This window comes from Hevea brasiliensis, chromosome 9 (assembly GCF_030052815.1).
Source record: "Hevea brasiliensis isolate MT/VB/25A 57/8 chromosome 9, ASM3005281v1, whole genome shotgun sequence".
NCBI classification, from domain to species: Eukaryota; Viridiplantae; Streptophyta; class Magnoliopsida; order Malpighiales; family Euphorbiaceae; genus Hevea; species Hevea brasiliensis.
Window position 1 is genome coordinate 24,975,919 of NC_079501.1, and position 11,492 is coordinate 24,987,410.

Here is an 11,492-nt window from a genome sequence, read left to right on the forward strand (position 1 = left end):
TGTTGGAGATTCCAAATAAGGGAATTTTGTTTTATTCTATGGATTTTTTATCTTCAGAACTTTCTGAATTCAGAATGAAGATAAACCTATGATTGTAAGGCCATGTTCTTTGCACTGTGCAAGAACCGAATGAGGAACTTGATGATACAGATCCAGACCAGAGTAAAATGGCAATTCCATTTATTGAAACGTTATAAATTTCGAAATTAAAGTTTGTGTTGTTATTTATAATATATCTAATATTTATTATTCTATGGGAACTTACAATTTAATTATACGTTTTAATAAGTAAAATATGAGATTATATCATTAAAATTCTTTTGTTGTTTTAACTTGTATGTCTGTGCGTGCCATACAGATCTTCATCATTAAACTTGTTAATACAATAGGTCAATCAAACAATAGAATAAGAATTGTATTGTTGTGAAAATTGTTTACACATTAAATTTTCCGCAATGACTTTGAATTATCTAGGTCAAGAAAGGGAGAGGGGAAAGCTACGTCTCAAAATTAGTATTATTTGAATGCAAATCAATGGACTTCTAGTCCAAATGGCAATTAAGTCTTTGATAATTAACACGTCTTCCAAGGGAGGGTGAGCAGAGCCAAGCCAGAAAGGCCACGGAAATTGCTGTGTAGAAAAAGAGCAGTCCTCAAAATATAAAAATAAAATTTTTGATCTCTAGGTAATTATTATATGTAATTATTTAATTTTATGAGTATTTTTATAAAAATTATTAAATTTTAATTTTTTTATTCAATTAATTATGATTAGAAATTAAAATTTTAAAATTTATATATTAATATATTAATTATTTTATAAATAAAATTATTTATTAATTATATAGTTGACAATAATTTGCCGTTAGCGTTAACTTTTATAAAATTAAATAATTTTTATAAAAAAAATTAAAATTCAATCATAGAATATTTATCCGATGATCTCCTACTTTCAACCGCAAAAGCAAACTTCTTGTCAATCCCTGTCATAACCTTCTTCACGGAAATTCAAGTTGGGGTGGCCACCAATCGACTTCATGTTTTCAATTTAAAATTTAAGAAAATCAAAATCAAGTGAGTTGTTGGGATGTCCATCAGTTGGTTTCATAGTTTCATTTCAAAATTTAAGAAAATAAAATCAAATTGTAAAGTCTTTTTTATTTTATTTTAATTTTAATCAAATTCGATGATTGAATTTTTTTATTATTTTTTTAAATATAATTTTATCATAAATTGAACTAAATATGCTAATTTTAATTTAATTTAAAATCGATTTTGATCGATTTCAGATTTCAGTTCTGGGTTGAAAAGATTAGATGAGTTCCCGGTCTTGCAAGAAACTCCGTTATTCATTGACCGAATGCCAAGTAAATATGCCCCATTCTTTATTAAGAAATTGGAGAGGAAAAAACAAAATGAACTAACCCAACAATTCAGTCGTATAAGAACTGACCTGTTCTTCTTACACTTCGTTCTACCATTCGTCACTTTTTGCTTTTCCAATAATCCTACTTAATTTGACCGTCTTTGTTTGCCAGGGAAGTTGCCTGGAAAAGTGGTTCCTTCCTGGTAGTAAAAGTGAAGTGAATGCAATTTTCAGGGGAAAAACATTTAATTATCCTGTAAGCATTTGGTTTTCAAGTAATCTTTTGAGAGGAATACTAGAAAACAGAAAATTTTCCCTGTTCACTTTTTCTTGTTTGCCATTCTATTTGTATTAGTTTTGGATATGGAGTGGATGAAACTCTTATATAAGGAGAGAGAGTTTTATTTGATGATGTCTGCATAACAATATTTCTATAGAAAGGAATTCAAAGTCAGAGAGTTCTTGAAAAAAAGTGATCAATGGATTCTGCCGTCTTATTTATTCTTTTCTTCTCTTCCATGTTTCTGAGCATCCAAGCTTTTCAAGCCAACTGCCTCATTCTCAAGTGCGGGGATGGTGCTCCTGATATTCGTTTTCCTTTCCGGCTATCAGGCCGGCAGCCCCATCACTGTGGTCGCCCTGCTTTTGAACTTTCTTGCAAAGACAACACCACCATGATTCGCTTTCCAAGTTACGGAGAATTGGTTGTGAAATCCATCTCCTACGATGTCAGAAAACTCCATCTTCTTGATCCCAAGAACTGTGTTCATCAAGTGTTTCTTAATCTTAATCTCTCACACACTCCATTCAGATACTACTATGTTATCAAGAACTACACATACCTCAATTGTTCAACTAGGCTTCCACCTTCTTTTTCAGAGGTTACATGCTTAAGTGATTCTAGGCATCATGTTTACACTGTAGAATCTTCTTTGGTCCTGCCAGAATCCTGTAGGCCAGTGAAAACTGTTGCCATTCCATTTTCATATAGTCCTTATCTTGCTGATAACAGTTTTGGCCTTGGGTTAACTTGGAGCTCTCCTGGATCTGATGAAGATTGTGAAGCAAAAGGAGGTCAGTGCAAACTCCAAACAGGATATTCCACCACAAAACCGGAAAAAGGTAATTTTATTACAATCTTGTTTTCTTTACAATGTTTCATTCAGAACTTAATTACTTGACCTTTGAAATTTCAGGCTTTCCAATCAAGTACTTGAATTTAGGTGATATCTCTTCCAAGTTCTTGATGGTTCTGTTATGTATCTTGGCAGTGGTACTGCTAATAAGCATAAAGATGTATCATTCAAAGAAAGTGGATATGCAGCTTGAAAATGAGAATCTGCTTGAGGTTTTGAGATGCTACAAAGCTCAAGAAAACATGTAATTATGAAGAAGTATCATGTAAACAGAGGAGAGAAATCCACTTGTAATTATCCCTCACAAAAATAACAAAAAATGCATGCAAGTAGGAGGGGTATTGTCGTTGGTATCTTTTAAGGCAGGTTTGCCCCATTCTGTGTTTAGCAGCAAAATGGAAGGGGAATAACCTGGAATAAAAATTTTGTACTTAGAACTATGTAATTCTATTCCATTTGGGTTTTAACTTTTTTTCCTCTTAATTATTAAAAAATTCGAAAGTTTGCGCACAATTACTTTTTAATCTAATGCTTTAATTTTTATCATAATTTTATTAAAGGGTTAAAATTAATTTAGAGATGAGTTTATTTTGCTGACATTTTATGCCACATAAAATATTTTATTCATCATGGGTAGGATTCATATGCCATGTATTTGTAACAAGTGGAATTCACAGGATTCGACTTGTAATGAATAAAGTATTTCACATGATATACCGTGTCAAAAGCAATATACTTTATCATAAATCGATTTCAATTTTCAGATAAAACTATATTTAATTTAAAAAAAGTTGAGATTAAATTGTTAAAACTGAAAATATTGAATTAAAATGTACTTATGTGTAAATATTTGGAATTTTTATAATTAATTTTTAAAAATTTCATTGGGGTGGGGATGCATCTTGGAACACCTATGCCATGGAAAAGATATGACTCCAGCAGTTGTGTTGTTAGAAGATTGCCTCAAGCGTCTCTTGCTTAAGGCTGGAGAAAAGAATAAAGGAATTGAAGGGCAGACCCTCAGAAATGATTAAAAAGGAGTTATAGAATTTAGTAAAGGTAGATTTACTCGGCTTTTATTGTCGGGGTTTTTGGATTTTTCAGGTTTAATTAAACCATATCATTGCTTCTTTACTTGAACTTCCTAGTTCTTTTGAAGAAGGAGAGTAATGGAAGCCAAAAGAGATCTCAGACTCATTAAGAACGCAGAATGGCTGTCCCTCTTAAGAGTAACTCTATTAGTACCAAATCGCCTAGCCAACTGAAGACTCTCAAAAATCCCTCTTAACTCAATATTCAATCCTGAACACGTGCCCGAAGAACCTGCAAACCACCCACAACAATTTCCAGCGCTGTCCCTTCTGATTAAACTACCTGATAAGGCTATCCTCTTGTCTCTCCTCACACTTCCATCAACATTCACTTTGAAGTAAGAGTAAGGAGGGACAGTCCAACTAACCAACGCCACTGTACCCTGATTCAAAGAAACTGCAAATGTTAATATCGCAGAGAACGTTCTCGTGGATTCCTGAGCTCTGGAAAGAATGGAGAACAACAAAGTTAGGTAGTTGTGCATTATTCTGTTATAATCGAATAATAGATTAATCGAATTAAATTGTTGAAATTTGATTGTTTTTATAAGATTAAGTTTAATTTAATTTTAATTAAAATTAAAATAATAAAAAGCCGAATCAAACGATATCAAAATTTCCATTTGATTCTAATTTTAGTTCTTAACTAGACTTCGAATTAAAACTGAAATTACACGCTCCTATTCAACAAATCCATAAGCTCCAATAATCAAATCCAAAAATTGTAGACCATTGTGGCCCATCAAAACGACAGTCGCTACAACACAAATTCTCAGAAAGCCAAGACTAAACACAATCTGATCGTCTACATATAATTCCACTGAACTGAAGCTGAAGGATAAAAGAAAGCCCATAGCTGCTCAGTAAAGGTGCAGTCTCTTAACACTTGCAAAGTAGAGTCAATATGCCAAACATACCTCACACAACATAGAAGAGTTCAAATGACGTCGGCATCTCTCAACATTTATCAAGAGCCGATTATGTATAACCAACCACAAGAAATATTTTTAATATAATTTTTTTTCCCTTTCGTGTCGCTTATCTCTCCTCCCATCCTCTCGCACTCGCTCTGTCTCCACCATCCCAGGACGTCGAGACATTAACTACAAGCCATATCCGTAAACTGCTCCCATAAATGCCTCATCCAGTCATACCTACATTAATTATTATTATTATTATTATTTATATAATGGAGCATAATATTAATAGAGAGTACACAGTGAGAGATTCGAAATCCACTCTCCGATCACTACACCTTAAAAAGAGATTAACCAAATTAATCCTAATTGATATTAATTATTATTATTATACCCACCAAATTTTTAGTATCAAATATTATTTTGTCTATGTTAAATGTTAATTAGAAAGAAAATTATTATTAAACATTTTAGGCTCATGAATGGTAAACCTCCTCCATAAAAAGAGAAGAATTTGATTCCTCCGATTATTGGATCCACCACTTTGGATCTATAAAATTTATTCCCTTCCCTCACAAACTCAACCCACAATGCATATCATTTGTAATAATTAAAAATAATCTTTTTATTTTCATTAATTATTGTGTAAAAAGTAATCATTTATATTGCTACATGACATCCTGTAAAGAGAAATTGATCCGCTTAAATAATAGTAAATTAATATTAATTAAATAATTTCTTTTCCTTCTTTAATTAATAAATTAATTTTAATATATATATATATATATATCTTAATTTGATGTTGTCATCCGCTACTTTCTATAAATTAACTAACTTGATCATTTATAATTACTTTCTATTAAAGAGTTGTCATGTGACACTTTTTATAAGTAAATTAATTAGATAATTAATGATTATTTTCTATTGGAGGGATTATCACATGATATTTTTTATGAATGAATTAGCTTGATAATTACTAGTTATTTGTTATTAAAGGTGTTGCCACAAATCAATTTTTATGAAGAGATTGATGGGTAATTAATAGTCATTTCTTATTAAATTGTAATTTTTTTATATAATTATTTTTTGTTATTTAAAATTAATTTTTAATGAAAATATTTGATATTTCATCAATATTTTTTCAATTTTTAAATTTTTCTAAATTCCCTTTTTATTTTATTAAATTTTTAATATTTATCACATTATGCTTGTCTAGTTCAGAAATTTCAGTTAATTAAAGAATAAAAAATAATATAATTTTAATTATAATTTACATTTTTTAATTTTCAACAATTAATTTAAAAAATGTGTTTAGAAAATATTCTAAATTAAATGAAAATTTGAAAGCAAGTAGTAGTTAGGCAAACCATAAACCAAGGCCCATGGACCTTGTAAGCAGATCGAGTACAGACTGGTAGCGTAACGGCAGAAACCACCAACAACTGAACCAATAATAGAGGAAATTTCCCGTCCCCATAACCCGACACTCGAATGTGTGAAAGTGACTTCAAGACGGAAACCTGACAACTTGTTTGATTGATCGACCAGGTTATTATGAAATGCTTTGCCCTCTACTTCGATTCATGAGATTCTTGTCTGCGTGTACTTAGCGTCTTCCTCAGCAATCACAACCCACCACTTTCACGCTTTCTTCTCCTCTTGTGCTTTCTGCTTCTTTGAAAAGTTCTTGGAACTAACTAATATACCTGAAACTCCACAGTCATGGCCTTCTACGCTCCATCTGTTGCCTTTGTCTTCATTCTTGGGACCTTTTTAATCTTCCCATTTGCTCGTTCTATACCCTTCATAGTTCTCCATGGTAATTTTCTTCCTATCTTTTTATAGTTTTTTTTTTTTTTTTTTTATTCCGTTAGTTGATAGCTTCATTTTTTGTTTAGTGATCTGTTATTGATTATGGATATTTTTCTGTTTCTGGGTATGTTGATTTTAGTGATTATTGTTTATGAGAAGGCATGATTGGAGCTGATTATGTCAAATATCTGTGCTTTTTTGTGTTGTATGCTATTTTCAGTGAATTAATTATATTGGAATATTAATGGTTTTCTTGTTTTACATGGAGTGAAATTAAGCTTATTTTTCATAAGCTGGTCACATAAAATGTATCTCTCTCTTTCTCTCTTGTCATAATGAATCTATTTTACAAACTACAAAGAATTCGAGTACTCTATTTTATTCAATTGCTTATCAAATCAGAGGAATTTTTTAGTTCCATTTGTGTTGTTGATTTTGTATCTTTGTGGCCTCTCAAATTATTCTCGTTCCTTTTATGGCAGGTATTGGAGATCAATGCAAAAATCGAGGAGTAAAACAGTTCACTGAGTTACTGAGAGACTTTTCTGGTTCTCCAGGATATTGCCTGTACGTGAATTTAGTTTCTTAAATTTGTTTTCTTTAAAGTGTACATGTCTTTCCAACTGGTCTTGATTGTTGCTTGTTTTTTATGCGTATGAGTTTGTGTTGAAGTGTTCAGTAAATTGACTTTAAGGTACTGACGCTTGTTAGAGGAAAATTCTTGTGTAAAAAATTCTTCAATTAAAATGTGAGTTTCGATGTATTCTAAGTCAAGCTCTGAGCATTTGAAGTACTTTTATTATTATTATTATTATTATTGTTTGAATCCCTGCTTCTTTTGAGACCATGGGGAAATATGAAAGAATTTTCCCTCTTTAAGATTTTTTTTTCAAATGTGGTGGCATTGCTTCAATCCTTTTGCTTTGTGCAGGGAAGTTGGTGGTGGAACATGGGATTCCTGGTTTATGCCTCTCGAGGAACAGGTAAAAGTATTAGAAATATTGATTGTCCTACCATTCTAAATAAGATGCCATTGTCTTCTATGGTCTGAATCATACGGTATGTTTGCAGATGGGTATTGTTTGTAACAAGGTGCGAGAATTCTTCGGGTAATCTGTTATCTATCCAATGTTACACCTGAATTTTATTTGTCCTTTAATATGACCACTATCATATCTGCAGGTTAAAGAAATGAAAGAATTAAGGGAGGGTTACAACATAGTTGGTCTCTCACAGGTGATCTATAATGGTTTTATTGTTTTCACATTGCACATGTATGTTTTGGAGCATGCTTGCTCTTAAATGTTCATTTAATTTACTTAGTTAAGAGATATCTTGGTTGGTTATACTTTTAGCATTTCCATTGCAATTAGCTATGTAACCTTTTTCATGTAAATTATTTTTATTGTAGTATTTCATGAGCCATAATGACTAATGAGCATTGCATTAGCGAGAAAGCTTATCATTTTGTGAAGTCCATTCATGTAGCTGTACTTTTTCTCTTTAAAGAATTTGATCATGCCTAAGAGGACTACACTCATTTAGAGTGTTGGATAAATTTAAGAATCCATCATGCATCTCTCCTTTGCGATGGAATGATAAATGAAGCAATGATAATCAATCATCTCCTTTGGTTATATATTTTTTTCCCTGCCATTCAGTTTATCTGTGATGTACTGTGCTTAAGATACTAGGTCTTTATTTTTTTTTTAGTTTCTTTTAGCCCTAAATTTCTTTTGGTTGGACAGGGGTTTTAGGGGCCTAGGAGGTGGCCTTCTCTTATCTCTCTGCTTTAATCAGATCATTCTTCTCCAGGACTTCGCCTTTCTCCTTCTGTTAATTGTTCTCACTTCCATGAATTGTTTGTCATCTTATTAAATATTCTATCAGTTACGTCCAGCCTTTCCAACGAGATGTCAAAATTTTTTCTACTTGTCATAGGTTCATGATACAATTCAAATGGTTCTGGCCATCATGGATGTGTCACATTTCAGCTACTTTTATGTGTGGATTTGCAAATTTATGTTGTCGTGAAAAATCTACCTTAACTTGGAAGTACGCTGTTGCATTGTTCATTATATGAATATGTTGATTGCACAATTTATACCCCTTTTTCATGAAAAAATAGATTAACATAAATAAATTTTAAAAATAAAATAAAATCAAGAAGTATGTTACCCCAGTTTGCATTCATTATTCTTTCATATGCTAGACTGTGTTGTTGGCTATCAGAGTAGGTAAAATCCAGTGATTAGGCAATTCATTTAAATGGTTCTGATTCATTTTTTTTTTCTTTCACTTCTTTTGATTTATCAGGGCAACTTAATTGGTCGAGGTGTGCTAGAGTTTTGTGAGGGTGGACCTCCTGTAAGAACCAGCCATAGATAAAGCGCTCTTATTTCTTTACTTTGAAGATATATTACTTTCTTTCCTTCTTATTTGACATCTATTTTGTTATTGCATTGAACGTGTCTGTAGTTTTAGTAAATCCTTTGATGGATGCTTCATTTTGTTGTATTTTCCGTATATCAGCTATTATATTATATTGTTAACATATTTTGCAACCTTTTATGGAGCAATGGCAATATATAATTTCTCTGTTTTATCACTAAAACAGGTTAAGAATTTCATATCCTTAGGGGGACCTCATGCTGGTACTGCTTCTGTTCCTCTTTGTGGTGTAAGTACCATCGCAGCCTATCTTTTAATAATTTCATCTGCATGCTATCTGTTTTAGCTTGAAACATTCTCCTTTTAAAACCAGAGAATATTAGCAGAAAAATCCTTCTGCTATTCCAGAGAATTTCAATATGGTCATTTAACTTCACTGATTGCTAATGGGGCACACCTCTGTGCTATTAAAAATTAAAAGACATTTCTCAAGTAAAATGCAAAATTATCAATACCCCTGTAAATAAATTGTCGGTTTATCATTTCATATTTGTGGAAGATTAATGCCAACTCAAATGTCATTAAGTTGCATACTGCTTTGCAAATAGCTTAGCTATTTATTTTGTGAATTAAACAGTTAAGGAAGCAAATATTTTAGTTGTTCTTTTTTTTTTTTTTTAATTTTTCTTGTCTGATTGCTATTACTTGATGAGTAGCTTGGGTCTTCTTAATGTAGGCATTAGGAAAAACCATCTACATTAGATCGTGGCTATCTATTCTAAATATAAGTTCTTGCACTTGAGTCATAAATTTCATAATAATGGGGACCATTGAACTCTAGAACTTGCAACCAAAAGGCTCCAAGTTCAATTCTTGAGAACAGCCCCTTCATGCTAAGGTATTCAATGTAAAATCCTTTCTCGGGTTTCTGCTTCATGGACCATATCTAGATAATTGCTTTCTATAGAAATACTATTATGAACTGTTTTACATAAATTTTTGTTCACACCATTCTTTGTTCTGACTGATATTCTTAAAGTAATTCTCTTTTGCAGTCAGGCATTTTCTGCATAATCGCAAACAACCTAATCAAGTCAGAGATCTACAGTGACTATGTACAGGTATCTCTTATCTCTTAGCTTCCTTTAAGCTTGCAGCACCATAATATTCAAGTGTTGTCATCTAAGAACGCTAATAAGAGAAGGATTTTGTTCTGATGATTCCAACAAGGCTTGAGTTGACAAATGAACTATGGCATGTGAAATTGCAGGATCACCTGGCTCCTGCTGGCTATCTCAAATTCCCCAATGTGAGTGCGATACATATCTATTAAAGCAAAAATGTTCCGAAGAGGTTCCTTTATCCTTAGTGCTATTTTTTTCTAAGAGCATTATAATCACAAAATCATACAGAAATCTAAAGCTTGAATTGACCACTTGGTAATTGATTTATCAAAATAATGCATGTAGTGGTTGAAACAAACTTGTCATAAATCTCACCTTCAGCTTTTATCCATAAATAAGTTGCATAAGAAGTTCATATAGGAAAATTTCCAGTTTTATCGTCTTTATTCACTGCCACGGCAACAGTAGCTTGACATCCTAGCGTGAGAATTATTTCCCAATTGTTAGGATATCCCTCACTACTTGGAAAAGTGTAAGTTTCTTCCGAAGCTCAACAATGAACTTCCTGAAGAGAGAAACTCAATTTACAAGGAAAGATTCACTAGCTTGCAGAATTTGGTGCTTATCATGGTGAGGAGGATATTTCATTATAATATTGTAACATCACCGGTCCTGATCACATTTTTTTATTTTGAAGTACGCTAATGTATTTTTTTATTCTCCATGTCATTATTGGATTCCAACAGTTTGAGAATGACAATGTTTTGATACCTAAGGAAACCTCTTGGTTTGGTTATTATCCATATGGATCTTTTAAGACAGTTTTGCCTGCAGAACAGGTACGGTTTTTATTTTGAAACAAATTGTTGAATCCAAATCTGTTTGCTCTAAATCTTGATACAAGTTTCTTAGTATATTCCAGAAAAAGGAAAATTGAACAAGGAGAATTTTTCTTCACTTGTTCATTTCTATGATGCAGACAAAGCTTTACTCTGAGGATTGGATTGGTCTCAAGGCCTTAGATGAGGCTGGAAGAGTTCATTTTGTAAATGTGTCAGGGGGCCATCTCGGAATATCCGAAAGTGACATGAAAAAGCATGTTGTGCCTTACTTGGTGGATCAACAATTGGTAAGAAGGATTAGCAAAGCTGGGTTGCAGGGACTTCCCCGCAGAATCACGCCAAACAAAAAGAGAGAACAAGATGTGGAAGGATTCAGCGGCACAACGTCATCTGAAGAGATACTACATGGATCATCATCATATCAGTGGCCCTCATCGGTGAAATGTTTTTTCATGGAGCTTGTTGGGCTCGCAGTGACAGAGGAGAATGCTCCCGATAAATTGTGAATTGGAACATCGGCAACTTCAGTAATTTCCGCTTGGGTGGAATCAATATGTATAGTAATCCCGTATTCTTCTGTGCTTTATACTTGCCATTGCTTATCAAAACCTCTGGCTGTCACTTATGGCTATTGTTGTAATCGAACTCAACTCTACAGAAAAAGCTATAAAGATTAGTATCGTGGATTACCATAATGATTCATCATTTATACAAGTGTTTCTCAAACTGGCGTTTACCCTATGCTTGAAAGCCATGAGTACTGATCAGCAGCTCAACTCGTTTTTCAACCGCACAAACTGGGCTATGCGCGAC

The 11,492-nt window shown here is 32.6% G+C and overlaps 2 protein-coding genes across 3 annotated transcripts; both read left to right on the forward strand.

Annotated features, from left to right (window-relative positions):
- The first annotated feature begins 1,415 nt into the window (after positions 1 to 1,415).
- LOC131183212 (RING-H2 finger protein ATL22-like) lies at positions 1,416 to 3,015 on the forward strand. The gene is made up of 2 exons (XM_058153522.1): positions 1,416 to 2,488; positions 2,563 to 3,015. Exons 1-2 carry the CDS (start codon positions 1,846 to 1,848, stop codon positions 2,748 to 2,750), a joined length of 831 nt encoding a protein of 276 aa, XP_058009505.1. The 5' UTR covers positions 1,416 to 1,845; the 3' UTR covers positions 2,751 to 3,015.
- A 3,002-nt stretch (positions 3,016 to 6,017) lies between these two features.
- Positions 6,018 to 11,405, forward strand: LOC131183213 (uncharacterized). 2 transcript variants are annotated; one of them, XM_058153523.1, is made up of 13 exons: positions 6,018 to 6,058; positions 6,231 to 6,329; positions 6,805 to 6,889; positions 7,254 to 7,305; positions 7,394 to 7,414; positions 7,505 to 7,558; positions 8,639 to 8,689; positions 8,940 to 9,002; positions 9,769 to 9,834; positions 9,984 to 10,022; positions 10,345 to 10,467; positions 10,584 to 10,676; positions 10,817 to 11,405. In XM_058153523.1, exons 2-13 carry the CDS (start codon positions 6,233 to 6,235, stop codon positions 11,183 to 11,185), a joined length of 1,113 nt encoding a protein of 370 aa, XP_058009506.1. In that variant the 5' UTR covers positions 6,018 to 6,058; positions 6,231 to 6,232; the 3' UTR covers positions 11,186 to 11,405. The 2 variants fall into 2 exon arrangements, with proteins under 2 accessions (XP_058009506.1, XP_058009507.1); XM_058153524.1 differs by lacking the exon at positions 10,345 to 10,467.
- Positions 11,406 to 11,492: the final 87 nt, after the last annotated feature.